General features: G+C 43.9%; 2 protein-coding genes and 1 long non-coding RNA gene across 5 annotated transcripts; 1 reads left to right on the top strand and 2 right to left on the bottom strand.

Moving 5' to 3' along the window:
• WNT8A (Wnt family member 8A) lies at positions 1-3,292 on the top strand. Its single transcript, XM_048960495.1, has 6 exons — positions 1-71; positions 150-183; positions 384-522; positions 1,351-1,476; positions 1,620-1,762; positions 2,732-3,292. Exons 1-6 carry the CDS (start codon positions 1-3, stop codon positions 3,290-3,292), a joined length of 1,074 nt encoding a protein of 357 aa, XP_048816452.1.
• On the bottom strand, positions 40-15,975 carry LOC125700153 (uncharacterized). Of its 2 annotated transcripts, XR_007379795.1 has the most exons (5): positions 14,976-15,975; positions 11,338-11,471; positions 7,839-7,985; positions 1,601-1,735; positions 40-178 (listed from the first exon to the last, which is right to left on the bottom strand). It is a non-coding gene; the product is annotated as an uncharacterized LOC125700153 (long non-coding RNA). The 2 variants fall into 2 exon arrangements; XR_007379794.1 differs by lacking the exon at positions 7,839-7,985.
• A 143-nt stretch (positions 15,976-16,118) lies between these two features.
• On the bottom strand, positions 16,119-24,678 carry NME5 (NME/NM23 family member 5). Of its 2 annotated transcripts, XM_048960242.1 has the most exons (6): positions 24,532-24,678; positions 23,939-24,104; positions 21,832-22,037; positions 21,372-21,472; positions 20,257-20,375; positions 16,120-17,912 (listed from the first exon to the last, which is right to left on the bottom strand). In XM_048960242.1, exons 2-6 carry the CDS (start codon positions 24,065-24,067, stop codon positions 17,826-17,828), a joined length of 642 nt encoding a protein of 213 aa, XP_048816199.1. In that variant the 5' UTR covers positions 24,068-24,104; positions 24,532-24,678; the 3' UTR covers positions 16,120-17,825. The 2 variants fall into 2 exon arrangements, with proteins under 2 accessions (XP_048816200.1, XP_048816199.1); XM_048960243.1 differs by lacking the exons at positions 23,939-24,104; positions 24,532-24,678 and adding an exon at positions 22,910-23,031 and having other exon boundaries at positions 16,119-17,912.
• Positions 24,679-27,883: the final 3,205 nt, after the last annotated feature.

The following is a 27,883-nucleotide window of genomic DNA, read 5'->3' as shown; positions in this document are numbered from 1 at the left end:
ATGAGGGGCAGCAGCTTCCTCCTCCTCTCCATTGTGGGCATCTCTGGGGCTGTTCTCAATGCAGCAGCGTGGTAGGTTTCAGGGTGTGTGGGGGGATGCTCTTGAGCCTGTGTTAAATGGCGCGGCTCATTTTCCTTTCTTTGTTTCAGGTCGGTGAATAACTTTCTGATGACAGGACCTAAGGTAATTAACACAGGCACCATCAATAATTTAAGCGGAGCGATTTTGTTTTGCAAATGGGAAATACTGCTTTTCTAAGGAACCAGATTTCCCAGAGCATACCAGCTCCGAGTCCTGTTGAGGCAAAGGACCTGCAGCCCGTGTATGTCTGTTGTCACAAATAAATGCTAAGAGACAAGGCCCTGACGCTGCTCTCCATGCAGGCGTACCTGACGTACTCCAGCAGCGTGGCGGCGGGCGCACAGAGTGGGATGGAGGAGTGCAAGTTTCAGTTTGGATGGGAGCGTTGGAACTGCCCCGAGAGCGCCCTGCAGCTCTCCACCCACAACCGCCTGCGCAGTGGTGAGTGCCTTGAAATGAACAACCTGGTGATGAGGACGGTTTTCTGACCCCTAAAACTTATGCTTGCTTTTTTCTGTCTGCATTCATCTTCCTAAGAAACACAGCTAGTGTTTCTCCTGTGGTCCCAGGTTCGTTCTGGGTATGCATCCTCTCTAAGCCAGAGCTCAGCCCTGCCTGCAGCAATGGTCTGTGCAGCATCACAGCAAGCGCTGTTCTGGGCACCTGAGCTGGCAACAGGGAAGAGTGGGGAAGGGAGAAACCGAGGACGTGCTCTAGGAAACTGCCTTCAAGGGAAAGTTGTGGGTATATTTGACTGCTATCTACTTCAGCCAGCCATTGTTTCACCAGAGTGAAATTCTATTTAATAGAATCGTGGAATGGCTGAGGTTGGTAGGGACCTTAAAGATCATGGGGCTCCAACCCCCTACCACAAACAGGGCTGTCAACTACTCAATCAGGCTGCCTGGGGCACGCTGGCTCTGTTAGGAAAGCCTAAAAAGAAACTAAAACAGGAGCATGGATCCAGACTGCTGTTAGTACAGATCTGACTGCTGACCGTACTATCCCACTGTTGCTAAGAACCTCTGTCCCATACATGGATGCTTGCAGAACATTGTGCCAAGCTGCTGAGGCTCTTGATGCTGAAGCCTGAAGCTACTCCAGGCAGGAGCATTTAATTTCTGTAGCATCTTACCTTTTGCACAGACTGTTTTGTTATTCTCTTCTTGCTCCTTCAGAATGGCGATGGCTTCACAAGAGAGCTTCCTTCCCAATAAACAAGGACTGGTGTATATGTTTGTGTGACAGCTTTTCTCCCTTCTCCCTCAGCTACCAGAGAGACATCCTTTGTGCATGCCATCAGCTCCGCTGGTGTTATGTACACCCTGACCAGGAACTGCAGCATGGGGGACTTTGAGAGCTGTGGCTGTGATGACTCCAGGAACGGGCGTGTAGGTAAGATGCTGACATGCATCCTGCTGTGACCGACCAGCAGTGAGATGGGCTGCCATCACCCCAGCCCCACTGCATTGCATGTCATGTGGCAGAACTCAGCCCAGTGGGGCAGTTCTGTTCTTACCGTCTTGTTTGCCTTGCAGGTGGCCGAGGCTGGGTCTGGGGAGGCTGCAGCGACAACGTGGAGTTTGGGGAGAGGATTTCCAAGCTCTTTGTGGATGCTTTGGAAACAGGACATGATACCCGTGCCCTGATCAACCTGCACAACAATGAAGTTGGAAGACTCGTAAGTCAAATATTCAAAAACATAATAGTAATTGTAGTAATACAAATATAATAATAATAATGTATGTCAGAAACAACATCAGACAGCCTAGTAAACTGTTCTGGTCCCCTTCTCCAGTAGCCTGTGACAATCTAGACCTGGTAATATTTGTTGGGGGAAAAAAAACATGGCCAGAATCTGACCCTAAGCCTGAACAGGAGCTGCAGTAAGATCCATTTCCGCCTCCAGCAGCTGTGTGCAGCACAGTTAACTACTAATGCCATTTATTCAGAAATGCACCAGTTTCATGCTCACATCCATAACACAAGTACCAGCCCACATTCCTGCAGTGGGTTTTTGCAAGCTGCTCAGCAGGGAAGCTGGCTGTGAGGATGAGCTCGGTACCCGGCCCATGGAGGCACAGTGGCTCAGGCCAGACCTTGTCTGTAAAAACAAGGACAGCAGCACTTAGCATACCTATCTCATAGGGTGTGTCGAGGCGTAATCTCACATAGATACCAGTGATTGGGACCTTATAAATACCTGAGGGAGATGAGTAGATAATAGCTGTGAAGTGCTCGGCCTGGAGGAGATGCACACAGGCTCTCTGTTGTTACTCCAGTGCATTTCACACATTCTGAAGGAGGTCTGTGCAAGGTGATGGGTTGATGTGCCAATGAGCAAGATGAGTCACAGACTGGGACGTGCCAGGAGGGTATGACCCTGCCTCTACCCTGGCCAGAGAAGGGCTGGGGGCAACAGTTTGTGCCTGCTCGTTATCTCCATCTTTTAATTAGTGATGAGATTGTGATTATTTAGTGATGCTTGCCTAGAGCTGAGATAAAAGCATCAGTTTGTGTCTTGGAAGGACCCGAAATCCTGTGGCACAGGTCACGTTTGACCCATTCCTCGCCACAGTAGAAGTGCCATACATTGAGATTTGAAAGGCGATGACCTGCTGCTTCCAGCTTCTGCCCCTTTTCCTCGCAGGCTGTGAAAGCCACGATGAAGCGAGCCTGCAAGTGCCACGGGGTGTCAGGCAGTTGCAGCATCCAGACATGCTGGCTCCAGCTCGCCGACTTTCGGGAGATCGGCAACTACCTGAAGATGAAATACGACCAAGCCCATAAGCTGGAGATGGACAAGAGGCGGATGAGAGCCGGCAACAGCGCTGACAGCCGCGGGGCCACTGCCGAGACCTTCCACCACGTCCACTCCACGGAGCTCGTTTTCCTGGAGGACTCTCCTGATTACTGCACGAAGAATGCCAGCCTGGGCCACCACGGCACCGAGGGCCGCGAGTGCCTACAGACCGGCAGGAACCTCTCGCAGTGGGAGCGGAGGAGCTGCCGGCGGCTCTGCACAGAGTGCGGCCTCAAAGTGGAGGAGAGGAGGACAGAGGTGGTCAGCAGCTGCAACTGCAAGTTCCACTGGTGCTGCACGGTGCGCTGCGAGCAGTGCCGGCAGCTGGTGGCCAAGCACTTCTGCTCCCGCCGCGATGCCGCTGTTGCCAACCACACCAAGCGGCGGAACAGAGGCCACAGGAGATAGGGGGAGGCCGGCAACCAACCACCTGCCAGGCGGGACCTGTGGGTTTCTCCACCTGTAGTGGCCCTGATCATAACTGAGGGAAGGAGCCTTGCCCGGGGAAGTCACTTAATATCAGACAGAGGGAAGAATTTCACTTTTTTGGTGGGTTCCACGCATTGCACTCCTGCCAGCCAAGGTCAAGCAGTGTTAGCGTGAGTGGGACGGGCACCATGGCCAGGGTTGGTCCTGTTGGGCTTCTCCATTTCTGTGCAGGCACCACCACCCCAGCACCCCTATTTCTGCACAGGCGTTGCTTGGAAGCACTCCTGATGGGGAAACTTATGCACTTTGTGATGTGAGAGGGTTTTCTGAGTGCTGCTGTTTGTATTAGCACAGCTGCAGCTTTTTGAGGGTATCAGTAGGTTTAAGGACTGTGTTTACAGGGTTGCTTTTTACTTTTAAAATGCTGTGGTTCGGTACCAGACCCTCTACCTGAATGGATAACAGCTTCACGTGTTTGTACCAGGTGAAATTAATTCGTTTACAATTCCTTTACTTTTTTTTAAAAACAACATAGCAAATAAGAATCCAGAACTCTTTATGCCTAATGCTGCTTATTAAGAAGCTGAATTGTTGCTTAGCACAATCTGTTTTCTCCATACATTTTGAAGGCATCCCTAAAGAGTTAGATGTCAGCCTGTATTTTGCAATAAACACCATAATGAATACAAGTGGCTTTCTCCTTTCAGACTTCCCAGCAGAACTTCAGGTGTAAAACCACCCATTTCCAAAGCCCAACACTTTCCAGATTCCTCATCACAAATCCAAGAATCCACCAAGAGGCCTTTTCTTTCCCAGACCTCAATGAAACTCGGCCACAGCCATAACTCCTTACAGGGTTTGCAGTAACAGCTGTGCTGCAGCACTGGCCGGAGCCCATTTTGAAGCTCTGATGCCCCTTTAATTTGTCTGTAGCCTCACGTCCCCAGACAGCGAGAGGCAGCCCTGCTTTGATGTGGAAAGCACCAGCACTGCTGCAATATTCTCCCAGGCACGAGAGGAGCACTTTGAACTCAGGGCAGGGGGGAGAAAACCTGAGCCAGCTGTGAATGCGCCTGCGGCTCAGCTCCCCTGCTGCTCAGTGGGAGACCTGGTGGGATCCTCCCTTGGGCAGCCCCGGGGGTCTCAGCACTGGGGGGAGCAGCAGTGCACACCTTGCACTCACGCTTTGATGCTTTGTGTGCCACGATGCTCCCGGAGAAAATACAGCCTCTGCTCAAGGTGCAAAACGCAAACTGGGAGTGGGGCTGACATGAGTTTATGTTTGCAACAGACAGTTTCCTGAAAGGGGGAAGGGCTACAGCAACCAACAATCAATTCTGGGGGTTTCTTTGCTCTTTCCAAAGCTCACATAGCTAGCAAACAAGCCACACCACCGGAGCCAAAAAAAATCCACCAGCACTTTTTCAAGTGTTGCCACAACAGCATCTGTTTGCAAGCCACCAGAATTTAAGCTGAACTGGAAACAATACAAACAAGCAAACAAGCAGGAAGGAGATGTTATTCCACCAGCACAATTACCAGGCAGATACAGAGATGGTCCTACTGCAGAGGAGGATCACAGTTAACATCTCACCCAGGTCACGTCCCCACAAACCACCCCCTGTTCTCCCCAACCTGCAGTTTGTCGAGCTGGCACCTGGACCTGCTGCACTGCATCTGAATGCTGGAGATTGCTTTTTTTCTCCCTCAAATCTATTTGCTTTTTTTTTTAATCCCATTTACATTTCTGAAATTCAGACTATCTGAGGCAGCGTGATCAGATCTTATGCAAAAGCCAAAGACCACATGCAAAGTGAGGAGAGCCTGGGAGAAAGTTAAGTATCAGTCCGTGAGATCAATTTCCACTTCTTCACACCTTGCAGAGTGAACACTGAGTCTGACCAAGGACAGAAGACAACAGTGTGCCCTAGGGCCACACCTTAACACACATACTGCAGTACAGGGGGAGCAGAGCCCTCCTCTCCAGGATACAACAGCCATCATTTCTCACTACATTCCCTACAGAACAATAGAGATTCCAGGTCCCGATCCATCAGCTGCTGTCAGGGAGCTCCCCAAGCACTTGTTTTCTGTAACCACACACTGTGAGCACGAGAGCTAAGAAGCTGCAGGCTGCCAGCCAGGCTGACCTCACCATTTCAGACATGTTTCTATCAAAACAGCAAAACATACCAGTTTTCAAGATAACTGATGACACACAGTAAAGTGAAGTCTTGTCAGCTGCGACTTGCAAAGACTCAGTCTCTATCCATAGCACTGCAAAGGGACTGGTGGTATCTTTAAACCTGAACATATTTACTCCTGATTAGCTGAAATCAAATAAAATTTAGGACACTGATCCCAACTACCTGAAATCACTTCATGTTTGTGAAGAAGGGGGACCTGGTTTTAGAAATGCTTGAGGAGGATCCTGATGGCTTTACCATAAGAAACGTAACAATCCCAATTCCAATGAAAAAATAAAACAATCTACAGCAGATGCTGTATGAACTCAAACCAAAGTCCCAGTACCCCAGAGGGCTGCTGCTCAGAGCCCTGCCTGCCCACATCACCAACAAGGTGACTGCCAGCAAGATGCGCATCAAGCCTATTTAATTCACAACTTGATAGTAACGACAAGAGAGGGAAATGGAGCCAGGAAGGCTGCGTGCCGACAGATTGCTCACATGGCTCTCTGGGAAGCATTTCCAGGGTGGCTGCATTTTGGCTGAGTGCTCACTCCCTGCTGTGGGATGCTCAGAAGCCCCATTGCCCCACTACAGCCCTCCTCTATTCAAACCCACTTCACTTCAGCTGTTAAACTCTTTGCTGGGTGGATTAGCTTTAAATTATGCTGCCGATGCCCTTTCATGGATTATAATTCTGTACGAGATGTTTGCTCTGTATCCTCCCCTCGTATTAAAGTGTCAGGAGTGCATCCCCAGGCCATCCATCTTGAACGTTTCCGCATGGGCTTGGCAATTCTCTGACATGAATATTATGGCTCTCAATGCCATCACTCAAGCTGACAAGTGTTAGATTCTCCTCTCTTCAGCAGGGTAAGGGACCTTTTCATATGCAGCGTAGATTCCCCGTCATGCTGCATCTGTTGCAACGAAACCAGGGATCACCAGCAATTCCCTACAGCCTTAGAAAACAACTCACAGGTCCTTTTCAACTTGCAAAACCAAGCCTTAGCATGACAAAGTTAAAGGCCCTTAATCAACCTCCGCTAATGCCTGTTCTGTAGAGGAGGATGTAAAAGCATCCATGCCTTCAGTGAGATTTATTAACGAACGGGCTTTCAAGGAAAGATGGGGAATTTGGTTGCCAGCTTGCTGGAGCATACAGAGATTTTTGTGACTTCAAACCAATTCTAACCCTAAGCAACACTTTCGTAGGTGAGGTGCTTAAAGTTAAACCCCCAGACCCCTTGGTTTTCAGAGCTGCTATGCACACACACTCCCACCTGGAACACAGGAGCTTCACTCCACCAGTGCCTCGCAGGGAGCAGAAGGAGGAAATGGCTCTCCATGCCCTGCACTGGACACTCCATATCATCAGAACAACACTGAATCTGCTGGAGAACTGCCTCCTAATTCAGTTCTAACTACCAAATTGACATTACTCCAGATCTTTGGCTAAACCAGGGCCCAGTAATATTTTCTCTCTATTGAGCAGAAGTACTTTCTTAGTAATTTCACCCACCTTCTCATTGCACAGCCCTGTGCAGTGGCTCGCAGCCAGCACAACCCAACAGAAACTTGTTAACACCTTTTCAGCTCGGTCTTATTAAAGTCAAGGTAATTAAGAGCTTTGCTATTTACAAAACAAATCCTCTCTGTAACACCTGAGAAAAAGCATTACAAGTGTTTCCCAAACACTTCTCAGCTGGGGAGAACACCTACGGTACCCATCTGCAGGGTGGTGCTGCAGCTGCCCTCCCTGTTGGAGGGAATGAGCCCAGGTTTGGGGAGCATTTGTGCCACACTCCTGTACAAAGGCACAGCGAGTCTGCAGGGCAGGGTTACAACTCAGGGAGAGAAGACACCAACAGTAAGGCAGGGTGGAAATTTGCTGCCTGCCTGCTGGTCCTTCCTCACTTCTGCTGCAGGCATGTAGCAGTGCATGAGAACCTCTTGTGCATGAGGCAGGTTGTTCTCTCCAGATGTCCCCACAGGTGGCTGGAAGCAGCAGGTGACCTACCCCAGGTGTGCACCTCTGCAGTGAGCCACAAGCTCACTCCCACCCCGCTGTTTCCCTTTTCTAGGTCCCTGTTTTCTCCCAGGATACATCCCATGTCCCCCACTTTGGCAAAAAGTGAAGTAAATCCCCTTTTTTCAAACAAGCCTGGAGGCGAAGAGCCCTATAATGGGAGATTATGGAAGAGATGCCATCAAATAAATGCTACTTGCTATGTAGTCTCAGAATTAATTCCTTCTTCCTCTTTTCCCCCAAACTCACAGTGCTTTCCTGGTGGCCTCTGGCTTATGAACAAGAAAGAGGACGGAGCAAAAAATCTTACTTGGATGCAGTGTTTCTGCTGGGACAGCTTCACATGGGAGCACTCCTGGCCCAAGAGGACCTCAACCAAAGACTTCTTAGGATTTAGGAAAGATCCAGTCTGAAGTCTGTATCATGTTCAGGCCTCAGTTCAGCTTTTCCAGAGGCTCTGAAAGGCAGAGTGGAGAGCACTGGTGGGAACCCCAAGCACAGTGGAGAGCAGTGGTGGCAGCAGCTGGGGATGCTCACCAGATGCAGGTGAGAGAAGAGAAGAGCAGCAGTTGTGTGGGCCAGAGTGGGACAGAAAACAAAAGACAAGAAATCCAAGTCTGTTGTGGAAGGGGAATGTAGAGGTTTACAGGGAGATAGAAATAAGGGGAAAGAGAGAAGGAAATATTAGATAGTATTTTAACTTTTTTTTTCTCATCTTTTTTCACTACCATATGCAACGTGAACTGAAGCCACTTGTGGGCATGTACAGGAGAGAATAGCTCATCGGGGGACATATAACCACAGAGCCCGGACAGTATACAGCCCTTAATTTCCTCCCCTAACGCTTTCAATAGCTCACAGAATGCCATAAAAGAGATAATGATGAGGTCAGAGGAAAGACTGTAAAACAATGGGGCACAAACCATTACCCCTCTTGGGCTCAGACTCATGGGCTGGGGTGCTTCAGCCAGCTGTGCGCTTGGGGCAGCTGCTGTGCTCCACAGCCATCGTGCCCAGCACTCAAACCATGCTGTGATGGGTGTCCTGGTCTGACACATCGGGCTGTGAAAGTGATGGAGCTCCTGTGAGATTTCAATCTCGTCCCACAGCTCAGCCAGACACAAATAAGGGTGAGGAGAGCAGTTGTCCTGTCTCTTCCCAATTCCACAAGCTTTCCTAACTCACAATGCTCCTGGCCCAACGTTTCCAGTTGCCTGTCCATCAAGGGTAGATGACAACTTTAGAAACACCAATACCTACTTCTCTCCCTTTTGCCCAGTGCCTTGAAATTAAATCTCCTGAGCCAGTTTTGCATCTCCACTCCTTCCAGGCAGAAGTTCTGCTGGCCAGCTGCCACCACCCATTACAGGGACCAGGCACCTCCTCCCTATCACTAAGTGGATTTTGAAGGCAATAAGAAAGAGAGTAATTACATTAACACAGCTCCAAGTACCTCCTGATGTGCTGAGTATTCCCAGCATTGCAGCCACTCTCTATGAAGCAGGTAATACTGGTAAGTGGTAGGCTGCAAACATGGTTCTGGGGAACACCCGTGCTGCACCAGCAGCAGCTAATACTGGGCAGGAGTCCTGGGAGCACAGCACTGCGACTTGGGATGGTTTTGTTTGAGCTAGCTCAAGTCCAAAAGCAAAGCAACTATATTTAAACTTTGATGTGCATAAGTGAATAAGCCCTATCCCAGGGCAGAGTTGTGTTTCCCAGCTTTCAGCTATCCTCGCGGTTGTTTCTTGTCCCATAGCCTCCCCTCGGGGGTGCTGGGGATATCATCCTGTGGATCAGCAGTCTGAGCCTGTTTTATCCAACAGCCTACTATTTACATTCCCTGTGAAACATTTTTTGACAGCAGCACATTCGTTTATTCCTCCATGTACTACAGACAGATTCAGGCTGTGGGACTTGAATCTGGATTTGAGACAAACCCCATTGGGAGTGCTCCGTCCCCATCTCTGAGGTGTGCCCAGGTGCCCAACCTGGCCAGCATCAGTGGCAGGACAGGGGATGTGCCCACCACGGGGCTTTATCTCCCTAATCTCCAGAGTCACAGATCACCACCTGGTCCCTTTCAAGCAGCCCAGAGCTCTAAATTGTACCTCTTGTATCCAAACACCATCCAATCTCTTGGAGCCAGGCCAGGTATGCTGATAAGGAGATAGTGTAAATGGTCATGCACGATAGAGGTCAAAAGTCAGTTTCCTGTGGTTTAACCCAGCAAGTGCTTATTTAGGGTCTTATTTAGAACATTTTTGGTTATCTCCTCTTCTGAAGGCACCATTCTGGCTGAGCATTCAACACAGCTCTGCTTCAGTGTAAAAGGTTTCAGACCTTGTGTGAAATGAAGTACAGAGTGCTCTGTACAATGCCAGCACTAATTTAATAAGAACTGTGGCAAAAGAAGCATTGAGAAAGATCGTGGAGAGTACTGTGGTAAAGGCCATCAGTTCCCTCTGACAGGAAGCTGAGCTGAGTTTTAAACCCGTGGTGATCTTTGGGACACTTGTACTTTCTCTGTCCCATGAAGATGTAATTAATTTCCACATCACCATGATTTGCTCAGTCTTGCATTGAGCACTCTGCCTCGTAACCAAGCTAACCACTGGCAACAATTCTTTCATTCAATCTTCTGAAACTAACCACAAGAGTTTTCCCACAGACAAACAGTTTACCCACAGACGAGACTTTCTAGCACTGAAAATGCAATGGCTCACAGGTGGAGTGAATGCTTCAGCAACGTGGCAAGAATTACACCATGGGGACATGATGGCTCCATTTATTTCATAAACCAAGTCTAACTAATTTAGCAAAATGAAGACAATCAACAACAACAAAACAAAAACAAAAACAGGCATGGAATCAGTTTTCCAGGTGAGTCAACCAAGGAAAATTGCCTGAGCCAAATTAGTAAGCTAACAGCATGGCACTGAGTTACATAACTGGCACATTACATCAGGAAGAGTCAAGCCTGAAATAAACTATCCCATGAGCTTCCACTGTTATTAATATGGGCACATCTGTTCTCACATGCACCACCACAATTTCCTTCACATTAAGGCTTCAGATATCTTCTCAGTACATTGTCTTTGTATTTATAGTTATTCAAGTAAGTGTTAGCTCTGTGAAACCCGAGGCTGATGACAAAAGAACTTGATTTCCACAATGAAAACTCCAGTACAGCAGCACTGGCAGCTAGGGCCTGACTGTCCCATTGCACAGAGACTTCAGAATACTCTGAAGAAATAGCTCTGCCTCTCTCTACTGCAAGACCACTTGCAAGATTTCAGCCTTCTCTCACCTCCAAGAGCCTTACTAGTTTAGAAGAATGCACTGTGACTCATTATTTCTTCCAAAGAAAAGATCCAGAAAGCCACTGCATCTCCATAAGGCGTCTGCACCTCCTGCTGTGGCTTGAACTTAAGGCACCAGAGAAGCTGCAGTATTAGCTGCACTGGAATGTTTTGGTTTTCCCTTGCTAAACAAGCCCATCTCTCCAAGTGTGAAAGTGCTTCAGTTACCAAAACACTCTCGTGAGGGGAAAAAGGGAATTTCCTTATTCTGTATTTAACCAATGGATTCTCACTTTTGATTAAAGCAAAGAGAAAAAGACATGCCTCAGCATGTTCCCTTTACCCTCTCCACCAAGACAAGAAGAAGCTTTCAGAAATTCACTTTTTCTTCTACAGATTAAACAAATTCCCATCAACAAATTATTATCTCTGGACCACTGTGTAAAACCCACAACCTCTGTGAGCACAGCCAAGCTAACATTGCATGTGTGCACATAAGAGACATACCTTAATTGTGGAAAATCCTCCTGGCACCAGGTACTGCTCTCTCATACGCAGGGAGGGTTGTGCACATTAATGGTCATTTCGTCTTCTTTTTTTTTTTCAAATGTTCAAACTTTCTCAACCATAATGAAGAAAACCTGCAGCAGAACAGCAAATTAACACCAGGTGACAATGAGATAGTGGCTTTCAACCCAGCTGGATAAGTACAGCAAGATCCAATTCCTCATTGCAACAAGGGAGTGAAAACCCAGAATTCTCAGTTTGTCCCATCAGAACTTAACATTCTCAAATCGTATCCAAATTGATATGATATCACCCTTAGTAGAATCACACAAAATTATAATATGGATGTAGCCCAACATCATCTGCTGCAGTAAATCTGTGAGAGAATACACAGTGCACCTGGTGGCAGACTCACACACCTTGATGGAGGTGAATTAGCAGCGTAGGAGTTGCACTCCAGATCTGCCAGTACAACAGAGACACTGAGAGCTCTGCTGCCTCTGCTCATTTTCACTTCCATAGCTGAAGTACAACTTCAATGTCTCCATTACAGATACCAAACCTCCTTCTCCCACAGCTGTCTTACATGAAAGTTTTTTTAATGACTTTGTAGTTGAAGTGCTGTTTTGGTTTCAGATTATTCCCACTAGACTGAATTTGCATGTATTTGTTACTGCACTGCCTTACAAGAACACATGCTAGAATACCACCTTTTTCTTCACCACCAGATATTCTTATCAGGTGTCAGATGAATTCATCTTTAAGGTTACTCTGTAACACATGTTATTTTTTAAAACTAAGCTTTGGCTGGACTGAAGAAAACCAGCCACTGGTTTCTGATAGCTAACTTAGGAAGATTGGAATTCATGAATAGATTTATCTTCAGACATTACTACAGAGATAGCTGCTCTCTTCATTAAAACACAGAACCACACACACAGATCCTCTACACATATGCAGCTAATAGCCACTGCCTATGAGAAAACATTTCAAAATATCATATGCCAAATGATCCCAGCCCCAAACAATAGGCAAACTTTGACAACCCAGCTGTTAAATTCCCTACTTCCACACAGCAGTAGATACTGCAAGGTGCCCATCACAGCAACACGACTGCAGTAACCATCTGCTTGTGCAATTTACTCATGTGGCTGCTCCAAAGCTAGTGCAAGCAGTAGGTGCACAAGCAGTCATGCTCTAACAGATGGAGTGCTCAGCCCCTAAACCATTAGGTGCATTGGATGATCACGTGAATACTTGCCTACAGTCAGATGGAAAAACTGAGCTGCTAGGCAGACAGGAGTCTGATGGACAAGCCCATAATTACAAGTCCATAGAACTAACTTGAATTCTTTCCCAAAAAAAGGCAACGAAGAACCTTTTCCTCATGAACTCAGAGGACGTTAGATTGGGCTACACATCAAGGACATGGTGCTAGATCTCCTTAGCTACAATGGACATTTCTCACTGAAGAAATACACAGCTTTGTTTGTAAGACAGAAAACTGGAACAAAAGAAAATGATGGATTTTATTGATTCTGCTGCTTCAAAGGATGACCTGAGGGGCTCATTTGACTTCTCTGTACATGACCTTCAGACTTGTACCATTTGTGCTCCATTAGCTCCTTTGTACAGCATTCTGCCATCTGGTGAGAAAAACTGTTATCAAGAAATTAGGTATCATCATTAAAAATACATTTATATATTACTCAGAAAATTCCTTTCCAGGAATGCCATGTAGTCTAAAGGAAGAACACTGTGAGTAAGTAGTAAAGCTGCATCACAGCTGCATTTTGTGGTAGGAGACATTCTCTGTAGGTAATGACCAATGTAACACTGAGTTTGGAGAATGCCTCCATGCCAGGTCAGTGCTCAGGTGAGGCAATGTTACGTTGTATTGCAGTTCATTACAAAGGCAATAAAAAGCTTAAGAGTTATCACGGATCCTAACCATATGAACCTAGTAATCAGTATGATAGACTATCATTTACATGAATAGGAAATTGAATGGACTTTTCATTTCCTATGCCTTTGTTGCTCCCTTTCAATTGCACTGATGGTGCTATTCGGGGAAGCCCAGCATGGTGTCTGTTTACAAGAGAACTTTGCAAAACAAAGACAGTCATGGTCAAAACTTTGTTGGTCAATTCAGTTTATTTACATGGAAGACCTCAGAAGAAAAAAAAAACACAACAAAGTATTCTGAAATATCCTCATGGCATGGTTTTGATGGAAGTGGTGAGTTAGCAGAGGATGATCTCACAGCTATCTACGTTTGTGGAGGCCACATTAAAAGCATCTGGTTTTCAGAGAGGCCTGATCAAACTTCCCTCATCCGGGCAAAAACACCATTGCAAATTTTCCTTTGCAAAGTGGTCTACGATGAAGTGTTCTGCACACAGGGAACAGTATTGCCCATGTTTCACTGCAGAGAAATCAGGCTCAAGCACTCTCCTCCCAGTTGGAGTTCAGGATGTGCCATGCCAGCATCTGACTGCATTTCAGACGTGTGTATCACATAACAGCTGAGCAGCTCTCTGGTTTTCTTTTCTTTTCTTTTTTTAAGCCAAAAGAATGGAATTGTCCTGAATACACCATGAAGAAACCAAAAGAATAATTGGGACCAATGTTTTTAAGGAGTCCTTGCTATGCCATAGCTTCTCCTGGTTCAGTTGCTAAATTACACTATAAAAATAAGTAAGTGCAATTGAGAGGCTGTGTTAATCTCAGAAGTTTAAACATCACCCCGTAATGACTGCTTTATAGTGGCCCACAGTAAACTACTTTATGGGCCATGCAGGAGATTTATCCACACGCGTACGCTAAATACTGCTGGGAATTTTCTCACATAGAGAAATGAGGATGACACAAAACCAAATGCATACAAAACATGCAGTCATTCACACTGCAGCAGGAATACCACCCAGTAGGAAAGAACATTTACGACACCAAAGAGAGATAAGAGCCGATAGCCAGCAGTGAGACGTTGCTTTTGGAAGTGCAGAATTTCCTACCCTGATAATCAGTGCAGATTCTAGAAACATAACAAATAACAACCGCCTCTTTGCAAGGAAATGAGAGCTTAGGCACTGACTATAAATAAGTTACAAAGAAAAAAGGAGTGGTTTGCAGAGTTGCTTATCAAAATCAAGAGACATTAGAGCCAAATTAGGATCTCGCACATAAAAGTTCCCTGGACTTAAGGGTGAGTATATTTGTGATTTCTTGCCCAGGCATTTGGGGACTGCACTCAATCGCCTTTAAAATTTCTCTCTAGTAATACAGGAGATCCATCCTGTCTGACTCAGAGATTCCAGATTAAAAGTCTTTTTAAAAAAGTTGGTAGCATAGTCTTATTTAATTTTAATTTTATTTTTAAAGTAACCTGATTTCAGAACAGTACTGCAGCTAGACAAGAGTGAGTTAACCTGAAATCCATCACCACCTGAAGAGTCAGCCTGATTTTCTCAGGGAAAAAATGCATTGCCATACAAGACAACTGTAAGTATACCAGGCACTACATGAAGTCCTTTATGTGAGTGCATCACCTCCCTCAGCCATAAAGCACTCACAAGCAGTAAAGCAAAGATCATTCTTAATCTCTCTGTGCTATCATTAATGAAGTATCATTCACCCACTTGTCTGCAAGCTGCTGTCCTCTCCCGCTGGCCGCTTCATCTTACAACAATGCCTCCTTTCTGGCTCGGAAGACCAACAACTGGCTCTCCCCTGAGCTTCTGGCAGATCTCTGTGGTCACCTGGCAGGAGGCAGCATAACAAGAATTTATTTGACAGGCATCCTCCCAAGGAGGCTCAGCGCATCAGTCATGCTGCTGACACCCTCGCTACCCAGAGGATCTGATCTTTGCCTCAAATTGTTGAATGAAAGCTCTAAGTGCCAAGCAGCAACTCACGTCTGAAGCTTGGCATGCTGGAATGCTCAGACTTACGTAGACAAAGTGGAACTGTCCTTGATTGAGGCTTATGCCATGTTTAAAGTATATTCAGGTTTCCTGGCAGTATAACTGGTCTATACTTAAGGTTAAAAAACCTCTTTTGAAACAAGAAGTCTGAACAATCACACACTTCACAGTAGCCTAGTAGCTTATAGGTTCATGAATAACTTCCAAGGCAGGTAGCAATGAGCACATAATAAGCAAAGCTCCAAGAGAAAGTCTTATTAAAAAAACAAAAAAAACACCAAAAAACAGAATTATGGGAAGAGACTGAGCTACTGGTTTTATGGACATAGCTCTATTCCAGCACTCTAGCAGTACAGCCAAAATGAACTCCCTCAAAATTAAAATACCCAATAGAACCCAATAGGCAAGGTAACTACTTGGACTCAACAGAGGTCACTAATTACCAGAGAGCTTGCCTAGCAGACATCAGATGATAAGGCATCTTCAACTCGTGTTTTTTTCCCCCCAAAACTACGCTTCCTCTGATGTGGAATCACAATGCTGGCCAAGCCTGTAACGCTTTGCCAGGCAGAAACCTAAAGCTCAACTGAAACCTGAGCAGCACTTCCTCAAACAGCCTCTCCTACGGTGTGACAGCTCCCCCAGGGGACCAGGCCGTCATCCTGCCTGTCCTCTGGGCAGGACTGTCCTGCCCACGTCCCACTCACTGATACAACTTCCTCCACATCTCAGCTGTGAGGTTTAGTTTACCAGATCAGTATTTGTCCCTGGTGTACAGAGGCAGCGAACAGAATACTAGAGAACAAAACAGATACACACCTGAATGACTGATACATTATACTGCATGGTTATGAAAGTAACATTTGCAACTCCAGCTAGTTTTGCCTTTTTTCCTACACATCCAGTGTACCATAGGACCCGGACACTCACTGCAGCATCTACAAACCTTCTATAGGTATGACGTAACAGAGGTCTATTGCAAAAGACAAACAGAGCTCCAACAGTGCCATAAAGGAGATATTTATTGTCAAACTGTGACACATCTAAGAAAGTAAGCAAACACCTCAGTAACTGACAAAAGCGAAGGAGAACACACTGTGAATACACTGGATTTTAGCTTCTGGCATGTTCAATATAGAAATGCTTTGGTTTGGCTAACAGGAAACCACAAAGCACAACTGTCCTATAATTGCAGCAATCAGACACGTGTAGGGAACAATAATTATGGGCAAGAGAAATTAGTTATAAAGAGATCTGTTTGCTGTATTTCTAATGACCGTGTTGTTTTTTCTTCACATCTGAGCGTTAGGCTGTTGTGTTTTTCGTTTTGTTTTTTGTAGAGGTTGGTTATCTGAAATGGCAAGGATGGATCAGTTCTCTTAGAAGATACAAATGATTAGCTTAGAAAAAGTTTAATATTACAGATAAATGGCTCAAATTGCTGCTAATTACTCAAGTTTGAGAAGCAATGTTTGCCATAAAACAAACTCTGACTTTGTGTTAGTACAAGTTAAAACTACTCAAGTTTCAGAACTGTGAGCCAATGCTTTCCCCTCACAACCCAGGAAAACCGTAAGATACAAAGTTTGAAGTTAACAGTGCAAATACAGCTTTGAAGAAAACAAAAAAGCCTCCTGCCCTCTCCCAACCAGTCCAATTAGAAATAGAGTACAGGATTAACCACTGCTTGTTGAACAGCATAGCCCCTAACCCATCCCCTTGAAACTGTTAAATAAAACAGTAAATTTCAAATGTAAACTACAATACAAGGAAAACAACAGAAATCAGCATAGCTTTTAAGAGCAGATGAGCACAGAAAAACACCCCTATTACGAGCTGTTGCGTTTAAGCACCTTTCTTTAAACAAATATTGGAAATAACATCAGCATTAGTCCCTAAAACACACCTCTTGTGACTTCTAATAGAAATTAGAGACTGATTTATAGCCACTGTGCCTTTTGTCACGGAGATGGAAAACGTACATTCAAGGCACCCTTAATTCAGATTCCAAATTATTTTGTCAAAATACATCAGTCTCAAGTCACCACTTTAGGAGTTGCCATAGTTCAGTGATGCAATCAACAACCATATTTCTCAGGTTGGTAATATGGCCTCAATGTCTGTTTTCTAACTTACATTCAGGTACCTCCTCTCAGCAGCAATTTGTGTCTCCTAAAAAAGTACTGGAAACAAGTCTGCTTAACAAAGTATAGAACAGCTGAAGGTCATTTGGGAATCTGCGATTGTCTTAATGATTTTATTTTCCCCAGACAGCCAAACCAAGATAATTAGAGAAAATAGCAGCTCAGGTAACACCTGAAGATAATTTCACCCTTCTCTAATCACCTGACACAGTAGATTTATTACATTAGTCTACATTCTCGAAGTCAATAGAAAAGTTACTACAGCTTTTAAATTCTGGTTAAGAGTAAGGATTCCATAAAGACACGAGAGTAGTTACGACAGTAACATTTACTTCAAATAATATTAATTGCCCAGAGATACAATGAAAACGATGACATCTGTCTGTAACTTGGAATACTTGAGATGATTTCCACTGAGATCTCACTCCTGGTGTTCTTCTTCAGCGATGTAATGTTGTAACCTAGGTTTGTTAGGGCTGTGTTCCATCAGCCAGTCAGCGAGCCACGTCTGTGTAACAACAACAACAAATTCAACACCTGTGGTTTTTTCGTTTGTTTGTTTTCTCTATGAAGTGTAAGAAAAGCAATTTAAAGCATTATTTGAAGCCTCTGACACACAGTCCTACAGTGCTGTAAAATGAAGTCCTTACAGGAAACAAGAAAAAAAAAAAGCCTGATTTTTTCTAGATATTCTTTTGAATCTTCACCACTTCTATTGCTTTCAAATAACTCACACCCTTTGGCTGAGACAACCTCAGTGCTGCTAGAAACTGTTTCTGAGTGGACTGACATTGGTTTTTTATTTCTGAAGATTTCATGAGGAACAAACAAGAGATTAAAATCAGCCTAAATTCAGTTCATGGGAGAAAAACACCTACATATGTGAACAGAGTATAGAAAAAAATGCTCCATCAATTTCCTTGTGAATCACCTGGTAGAATCAAGCTGAAGAGCAATAGCCAACGTGTATTTCTCAAGTACAGCAATATCAAATCAAGCTTATTTTCCGTTTGTGACAAGGTCACAGTCATTAAGAACGTGGAAGAAAGAATTAATACATTTCTATTGGCATATAACTTTCTCACAAGAAGGATGAGGAAAATGGTCTGTTGAAGTTATTAGTTCTAGCTACTTAACTGGCCAAAACAAATGTGCTCAGAGCACAGAGATAATTGAAAACAAAGAAACAAAATGATTTAAGGAAGTGTGGCCTACGAGTTAAGATAGAGGAAAGAAAAAATAGGTGTTTTTTAAATTATATATTATTTTATATATTTATATTAATATTATTATATTATATTTATTTATTTATATTATTATATACATTTATTATTTATGAAGAAATGACTGGGGAAAAAAAAAAAAAAAAAAAAAAAAGAGAGACAAGGACAGCCTTCAAACAGGCAATAGATTGCTGCAAAAGAGAGGAGATGTTACATTGTCTCCAATGTCCTCTGGGGACACCAAAACAAACCAAAACAAAAATGTCTTGGGTTTAAAACTGGAGCACAGGAGACTTAAGCTAACTTCTAGCGAAAGGTTTTCAACTGTATATAATTCAGCACTGAAACAGATCGCCTGGGGAGGCAGATTCTCCATCATTTGGAGTGCTGAAGAACAGGCCAGACAAATGTTTGCTAGGAATGGTTGTGTACAATTGGTTGGCCTTAGGGTAAAGGGATGGATGAAGTGGCTGCTTCAGGGACACTGCATCTCAGTGTCTTAGATTTCAGTGGTCACAGTGCCAGACATACAAAGTGAGCAGGCTGTAAAGCTGGAGCAGTTACAGTACATTTAATCTGACACGGGTCACAGACACACCTCAGAATGCTCTTAAGGTCTTTTTCTCTGCACTGTCTCTTGTGGGAAAATGCAGTGTGGATTAAAAGAGTGTTAATAATGCAGAATGCACCACAACTCCCAGTAAATCATCACACTGATTAATTTTCCACATTCCTGAGTACGTATAGTGTGAATTACTTGAATTTTAAGAATACTCCAAGTAAAAAAAAAAACAAAAAACCTGCATTTTCCAGATGAAAGAAAGCTAATTTTATTTAGGCACCAAAGAGAAAAACCCAATAAATTAACCCTTCCCCCCCCCCCAATAAGAACTACAGTTCATACAAAATCTTTTTTTCCTTGAGATCTCCTTTAAAGGAGGGCAAGACGTATCAACTTATTAAATAGAAAGGGTTGAGATGACATAATTTTCTAGAGGCCAGTTTGATTACTCAAGATGGGTTTTACTCAGCAGAATCGTAATTAGTTTTTCTGGTGAGCTGTGGGGGCAGCCCATGTAACTCTTATCAGTGCCATAGTCAAGATAATTGTTCATCCTGAAGAAAGATTAGGTTGGTATTATTAAATTAACCATAGTGATGAAGTAAAGGCAGCCTTGCTAAGAACTCTACAGTGTTTTACTCAAGCATGTAACTACTACCAGATTGATTAGCATCGAAGTAAGCTTACCTAGAATCTATGATGAGAGCTATTTCATCTCAAACTTACCTCAGAAATATTAAAGTAAAAACTTTCTCTTGGCATTATATAATAGCACCTATTTGCTTTTCCAGACATGTGTAACAACTTGTTGGCAATAGTTTTATCGATGTCACCTAAAATGACTATCTCACAAAAGAGGATTTCATACAGCCTTGGCCCTCGTCTCATCTGTTAACAAACAAATCAACTTCTTGAAAGGCAAATGCTATCTGACTACCTCATTGGCAGTTAATTAAAACAGCACAGCTCTTCTGCAAAAGAGAAGCTTATATATATACAGAGAGCATGAATATCAGTGTAAAACAAACATATCACAAAGCACACAACGCAGTGCTGATATACCATACCATTGGATCTGCTGGCTTCTCTTTACAAAGTGCAGTGAGCCCAGCTAGTAACGTAGGTTTTATGTGAAGATTCAAGTAATCTCTAGCTCTTTGTCCAGCTGGAATTGGCTCCGAGATCACTGTGAAGAACAACCACAGGCATTGGAAAGCAACTTATAGAGTGATCAAAGAAGGCCTTCTTTCATAGGTTGTTTATAGTAACATTAAGGTAAATGGAAGCTCATCTAAGTTAAGAGTATATAATAGTTTATGAAGATTTTCACACAACAAACTGCAAAGAAACCATTTAAACCCCTTTACAATGTCACTGAGGAAATCTTTGTAATTATAGCCAGTTAGGAGAGGGGAGAAACTCAGACTATCTGGAATAACTGTGTAGTAGTATCTGTGAAGATTCATTAGGAGGTAGGAGAGCAAGAATATATTCCATAGTTTATGGAATCCATTACTTCCTTCTTGCAGTGTGGCTCTGGTTTCTGAAAACACCAAAAAAATCTCATGTTAAGTCTAGCTTTGCTAGCAAATATGAAGACTCATGGTTTAGACAAGGTAAGGTAGGAAATATAACAAGCTTTTCTAGTCAGTTCCCCTTGCATCTTTCTGTCAAAGACTAAATTCATAATTGAAATGTTACTTTATAAACAAGAGACCAATTCCCAGTCTTTCCAGGTACTATGGTCCATTTCTCTAGCGTTTACCTTAGGAAAAGCACCTGTCATGTGAGTCAACAGTTGCTGTTGAACAGACACTGCTCAGCCTGAGCCCAAGCGGGATCTTCTCAAGCCAACAGGAGTTCCTGGTCTGATCACCGCCAGAAGAACATGCTAGAGTATAATAGCTTCCAGTTTTATTTGCAGTTTTATCTGCTCCAGTTCCCAAACCATGGAGTTTGAAAAGTAGAAGCACTCACTGTAACTGTAATGGCTCTTCAAATAGATACTGGTATGCTTTTTGCAGGAGAAAATACCAACATAAATAAATACACATTTGCACAAAGCAAACAAGCTGAACCCTTCTAAATTAAATTATATCTAGAGTCTGAACAGAGGCAATAAGAAAGAAGGATGCTATGCTCCCAAAGGCTGGCAATACATATATTTTTTGCATCATTTTACCTCCTGGAAACATGAATCGAATTTCTCTTTCTGCTGAGAATACGCTGAGACTGCCATGAAGTCCATTCCTCAGATCATCAGTCCCATAGATCGCTCTTAAACTAAAAGCAAGAGAAAGAACTGCTGAGCAGGCAACTGCAAATACCTTTAAAGTCCCTACAGTATAAAAGCAATACACATAAGCTATATACCAAGGCTGTGGTGTGATTTGTTTTGTTTTCAAACAAATTAAGTAGCAGATTAAAATTTGTGTTCACACATTCAGCATTCTCTGTAAAAAGGGTGAATTTTACATATGCAAAGGTGAAAACTTATGTTACAAACAAACTAAAGAGATAACACTAAAAATCCTTACCTCATTTGAGAGAGGGAGAGCAGTATAGAAGGCAGAAGAAATTCTGATCTCATTTAAGAGAATGACAAAATCCTACTGAGTCCACCAAAATAATCAGTGAGTTACCTGTGAGGGTGAGTCATCCTAGCTTTTATGCTGTTTGATGGTCCAAGCAATTCCTTCCAGTATGAGACTGCACGATGTCTGGCAAGAACCATAGCAACTGAAGGTCCAGAGCTCATATAGGCTGCTAAATTAGGAAAAAACATTTTTCCATACTGGTCTGCATAAAAGATGCTGCATTGCTCTGGGCTTAACTGGAGCTTCCGTTTCTGGGGAAAGTGTAAAACAGAAGAGAATGAAAAAAGCATGAAAAAAGCTTACTATTGAGCTAGTTTGCTACCTCAGGTACCACACTGTTCTTTAGGGCAGTCACATTGTCAAGTGCAAGCTGAAGAGGTACAGTGTAACTTCCCAACTTAATCTGATTCTCTCAGATTTGGTCCTCCTCAAGATACAAAGCAACAAAAACCAAGAGGTTGCTATGTTAATTACATAGACAAATGCACTACTTGAGGAAAATGAAATCTTGGTGTACACAAATTGCAGTGTTTTAAAACCACTGGGTGACACAAAGTACAGTCAGGGTATAGCATACAAAACCCGAAAAGCATTACAAGAGCAGTGTTTAATTATTCATCTGTTGCAGAAGAGCATTCCACTTTTACAAAAGTTTCAGCCCACAGCACTAATTATACAATTGTTCCTTCTTTCATTCAGTGCTTCAGGACTTTCACAATAGCTATCCAGCCAGCAGGTAGCCAGAATTAGGACAAGTGGAACAGGTTATCCACCTGTTACAGGTTATCCACCAGAGGGCATGGGGCAGCATGAAGAGAAATAAACTTATTAAAATGTGCTTTCTTTGAGCCTGCTCTAATGTGATACAGAGTACTAAACGTTCAGATTCCTATCAACCTCAATGTCAAAAGTTAATGACTGTAAAGTTCTTCTCATTAAAAAAAAAACAAAACAACCCTCTAATCTTCTGATGAATTGCCTATAAATAAAACAACCAGAAATGAAGGGGAAGAAATTAAAAAAGAACAAGTTTGAAAAGAGGCATTTACAAAAGTAAAAGATTACCGTTTTGGGAAAATATATACGTATAATACTTGTATCTAGAAGCCTGATTGCTGCTCACCCAGTGCCGTGGCCAAGGCGCTGTCGGCCGAGGAGGAGGGGGAGCAGGAGGAAGAGAAGGCAGAACACGATGAGGACCACAGCGGCACCCAGCGACCGCCCCAGCCCCGCTGGGTAACATGGAAGAGGGTTGGGTTTTTTCGGGTTTTTTTTCGTTTTTTTTTTTTTCGTTTTTATTCCCCCCCCCCCCCCGCTTGTGATCGTTTCTAAAGGAAAGTTAAAAAGAGCAAAGACTTCCTGCCAAAGCAGTATTACTGGCTCCTGCTGAAGATAGCCCTTACTTCCTATCTCTTACCTCAAAATAACCTGAGGATTCTGAATTATTTTAACAGATTTTTTTTCCATCTGTTCTTAGAGAATGTACAAAGAGCTCCCTGAATGAGGGCCTAGAGTATGCATGTCCTTGCTAGCTAAAGGCAAATCTTTATCTTAACCAAGTCTCCACCAAGAATCACGGCCTGGAAGCTTTCTAAGTGACAGAGGGGGTTGCACCAGTGCTCTGCGCAGCATCCCCACAATCACGTTGTTAGGTCCAAAACCATAAAGGACAAACTCAGTCAGACCTATTTAAGTAGAACATTTGTAATGCTTTTAAAGCCCTTTTACGATAAAAACACTGGGAACAAGAAAAAGCACTTCGGACCACAACCTGCCATTTAAATCCGGAAGCATCTACTTGGCAAATGGGTATATGACACATTGATATTAGAAGGGGATCTCTCTAAAGAGCTACTTTGGAGCACCCACCCATCTGCTACATGTGTTACATAGACAAACTACTAAACCCAGTTTATTAAGGAAGTGCGGGATCTCTTCTGGCCAGCAAAATCATTTGTGTGCTCTCTTCCATGTCACGCACCAACAAAATGTATCCTCACAGAATCTGGGAGTTGTGTCTGATGACATGAAAAATATAAACTGATTTTTTTTTACAACAAAAGCTTTTAATTATTGAACTGACTGGTGAAAGTTAAGACTATTGATGTGACTCACAAACTGCAGCTGTTATCTCAGGAACACAGCCTTTTACCTGGATAATCATGAATCCAGATCTGAGGATGAGATCCTCTATCTCTTCCTCTTTAGCTACAACATCAGGTTTGATGAGAGCCAGTGTTTTTTCCACAAAAATCTGAGGTTCGGGCATTAGCATCTGCATCTTTGCTTCTAGATTAGAAGCCGGGTGCTTCTTTGTCCTGCAATGACATCAGTTAATGACATTTGGGGTTTGCCTACCATGCAGTCACCTGCAGCCACACTCAGTGCACACCCAGGAAGGAAGCAGGACGTCCTCATTTCAGACCTGGACTAGTTAGCATCCCGTAATTCACGCTCCCATCTTCAGTAAAGGAATGTTTTGTAGAAAACAAGCCAAAATTAAGCATTGTTAGCCAATCGTGAATTAAAAACTCTTCTAAAACTTCTCTAACTCAGACCATGCACGAGCAGAAGCACGGCTATGCACAGAGATCAGCGAGATATGAGGCTCCAACATTTCTCCCCGAGCAGTGGAAGCAGTGTGGTTTCCTGCAGAACTGTGCCCTTCTCCCCCGTGCCCGTGGGTCTCCGAGGAGACAAGGCTGAAAACACACGAACCCCCGCGGAAAGCCTGCAGCTACCGACCTGGAACCACAGCTCCCAGTCACGGCCTCCAGAGGTCCCGCCGCGCGCGCCAAGCCGCCATGCCGCGCAGCTCCCCGTTGCTAAGCGACGGCGGGGCCGGGCGGGCAGCGGGCTCAGCGGCCACAAGATGGCCTCCGCGGCCCTCGCGGCGGGCGGCTGCGTGCGTGTGTGGGGGGGGAGCAGAAATGGCGGCCCGGGAGCGGCGCGCCCTCGGCTCGCCTCACAGCCCGCGGCAACCGCGCTTTCCGGACCTCGTTTGCAGTTTTCTGAGCGTCTGGTGTGATAAGAAAATAAAAAAGGGAGTAAATCGGTTTGGGCAGAAGGTTTCGGGGGATCTGTTGTGTTGTTAATTCTGTGACGCAGCTTTCTGTCGATTTTACTCCACGCAGGAAGCACAATCTCACGGCAGACCCTCATAAGCAGAGGTCACACTGTTGGACGGGTATTTTGGAACAGAAATAAACGTCTGAGTGCAGAAGCGGGTTGTTTACACGTCGCTGTGCGGTGGCAGCACGCACAGCACTTCCTGTTCATTTCCCATCCGATCTGCCCTGGGACGCAGCTCACAGCTGAGCAGGCGCTGACCTGAATTCCCAGCTCTAGAATACAGTTTCTCAGCACTTTGGATTGAAAGGCATTTTCTCCCCGGTGTGACTCGGTTGCAACACAGAAACAAGCAGCCTGCCGCCCCGCTGAGGCCTGCCGGCGGCTATCGGGGAGGCACAGCCCGGCAGCTGCGATAACACCCACACCAGCCCATGGACTGCTCACTTCTGGGCCTCGTCTGCTGCCGTGTGATCTTTACCAAAAACGATGTGATCCCAGGCAGTCTGTTTGTCACATCCAGCTGGAATGGCCTGTCACATTCCAGCCCTTGGGGTGAGATGGACAAAGAGACAAGTGCTCATGTATATGGGCTTCATTTCTTTTTATTGAAAACAGGCTGAAAGTTGATACAAAGGTGAAAGGGCAGAAGGCAAAACACTTAGAGAGCCATAGGTGCAATATTGCATAGTAATGATCAGCAGAAGAAATGAAAGTTAAGGCTTGAACAATTCAGATATAGACTGATTTTGCTAATACAGGCATACAATGTTGGCTTCTTTAACAACAGTTAACAACAGTTGATTTGAAGATATTGTAAATGCAGCAACTACTCACAGATAAGGAAAAGAAGTGTTTTATGAGAAATAAATTACTAGAAAGATTTGCGAGTTCATCTACTTTTTCTTTTAGTTCAGGGTTAATTTGGCAAGAGTAAAATGTAAAAAGTAAATGCTTACAAGGCTGACAGGCTGACCCTGGGTTTAGCAGCTCAAAAACCTCCTCAGCACCAGTGAATATTTCAGATTACATAAGAAATATTGAATTTAATATCCTCACAAAGTACTGCTGACTTTGATCACTTGCAATTTCTTTAGTGTGTGCATTTTGCTCCCAGTTAACCAAGATAGGAAAAAAGTATCTCAATATCCGTCTGTGCATCCTTATCTGCTGAAGCTTCCCCACGAGCAGCATCCTGTGCACTTCGCTCCTTCCCCCATCCTTCTGTGTCAGAATTTCTCCTCCTTGCTGTTTCCAGAAGCATTTCTGGAGGGCGGAGATCATCTAATTTTAGCAGCTCGGAGAATCCTCTGCTCTCCAATGAGCGAGCTGCTGCATCTGAAGCGGCAGCCAATTACCCGGGGTTTCCTCCTGCTGCACTTCCCACGACCGTTTAATAATGCAGAGTTACACATTTAAAGGGGCCCCCCACACTAAGAGAAAATAACAGTGTGTCCCCTAACAAAGAAGTAGCTTTATACAGTAAGACCATCTCAGAGGTTTCTTCTAAATCCTCGGATTCCATAAACCCGACCTTTTAACCCTGTGTTGATATTGTTACTGTACGCACGTTATCTCTGTAGTGCTTGAGAAGCTATTTCTAATAACTAAAAGGCTGGTTTGAAGCATTGTCTCTAACTTCTGTAGCCCAGGGATGTTACTATGGGCTAAGAAAAGAAACAAAGAAAACCTGAAATTTTAATTACAATGCAACAAACCATTACAGTTCTGAATACTTCTCTGGGCATAGCTTGGCTGCTGTATCTGATCTGTTAAGTGGTTTAACAAGCCTTGCTTGACTTATTTTTAGCTGGCATGGAATATAATAACATTAAGATGATGGTTGCAGATGCATTTGCATTCTAGTAACAAATAAATAACTTCTTAAAGAAAAAAATACTGTTTTAGAACTTTGAACTCCAATATTGCAAGAAGATGGACAAAATATTTACTGGGGGATTGTTCATTAAAAAAAGAAAGGAGGAGGAAAAACAGAATGATGTAAAATTGCACGGGATAATGCAAAATAATAAAGAAAAGTTAAAGAGTAATACTGGCTAGTTTCACTGATTAAAAATGAAACTTACACATTTTAGCTTTACACGCATTTTAATGTCAAGCATGAAAAAAAAAAAAGTAGTAATAATTTCCTGGTTATTCATTTGCCACACAAACAACTTCTGTCCACCACTGACACCATTTTTTTCGTTTCTGTCTCCCACAATAAAGGCTGGGATACCTACATGCAGTACCAGCTTACCTCCATAACCTGCTTCATCCATGCTTGCTCTTGCAGTGCAAAGAGTCTTTGACGGAAATCCTGTGACCAAGCTGACTTCCGCTCCTGCAAGCCCGCTCCCTCCTCCATTTCTTACAGCTAAACAATTCTGCTGCAGCTTGCCTGCATGCCTGTAATCCTAGCTAACTTTTTATTGCTTTTGACTAACCCAATTCAAGCCTTCATTTCTGCTGTCATGTATTTGCTATGTCACAATTTTCTTTACATGTTATTATTTCTACAAGACTCTAAGTAATAAACTTCTTATGTACACATCCTCTGTAACTCCATCAATTGCTCTGCTGTCCCTCTTCCATTTTATTTCCTGATCACCCTCATGCCCCCTCTTTCATATGTTCACAGCTTTTATCATACACTCTGCTCTGACCCCCAGCATCCACACAGATGCACTTCAACCTCTTGTACATCAATCAATTAATTCAATATAATCCTTCCGTAGAAGCACCTCTTCTCATCTCATGTTTTTAAGTCTTCCAACCACACCTCCTATCTGGTTGCAGACAGGAGATGTGGTTGGAATTCACTTCAAACACAGTTTTGCTTTCTCTACTCATCTAAAAGCTTCTCAACACATCTTAAACCAAACTCTTTTGTCTCCAGTCACTTTTAGCATAGCTAGCTTCCCTCTTACCTTAGCTTTTGCAATTATTCTCACATATTGCTTTTTCCCCAGCCTGGCACAGCAATAGCTTCCCTTGTGTTTCTTTCCCGTGTCTGCAAGAACACCAG

Source organism: Lagopus muta, chromosome 14 (genome assembly GCF_023343835.1).
Source record: "Lagopus muta isolate bLagMut1 chromosome 14, bLagMut1 primary, whole genome shotgun sequence".
NCBI lineage: Eukaryota > Metazoa > Chordata > Aves > Galliformes > Phasianidae > Lagopus > Lagopus muta.
This window is presented reverse-complemented; position numbering and strand designations above follow the sequence as displayed.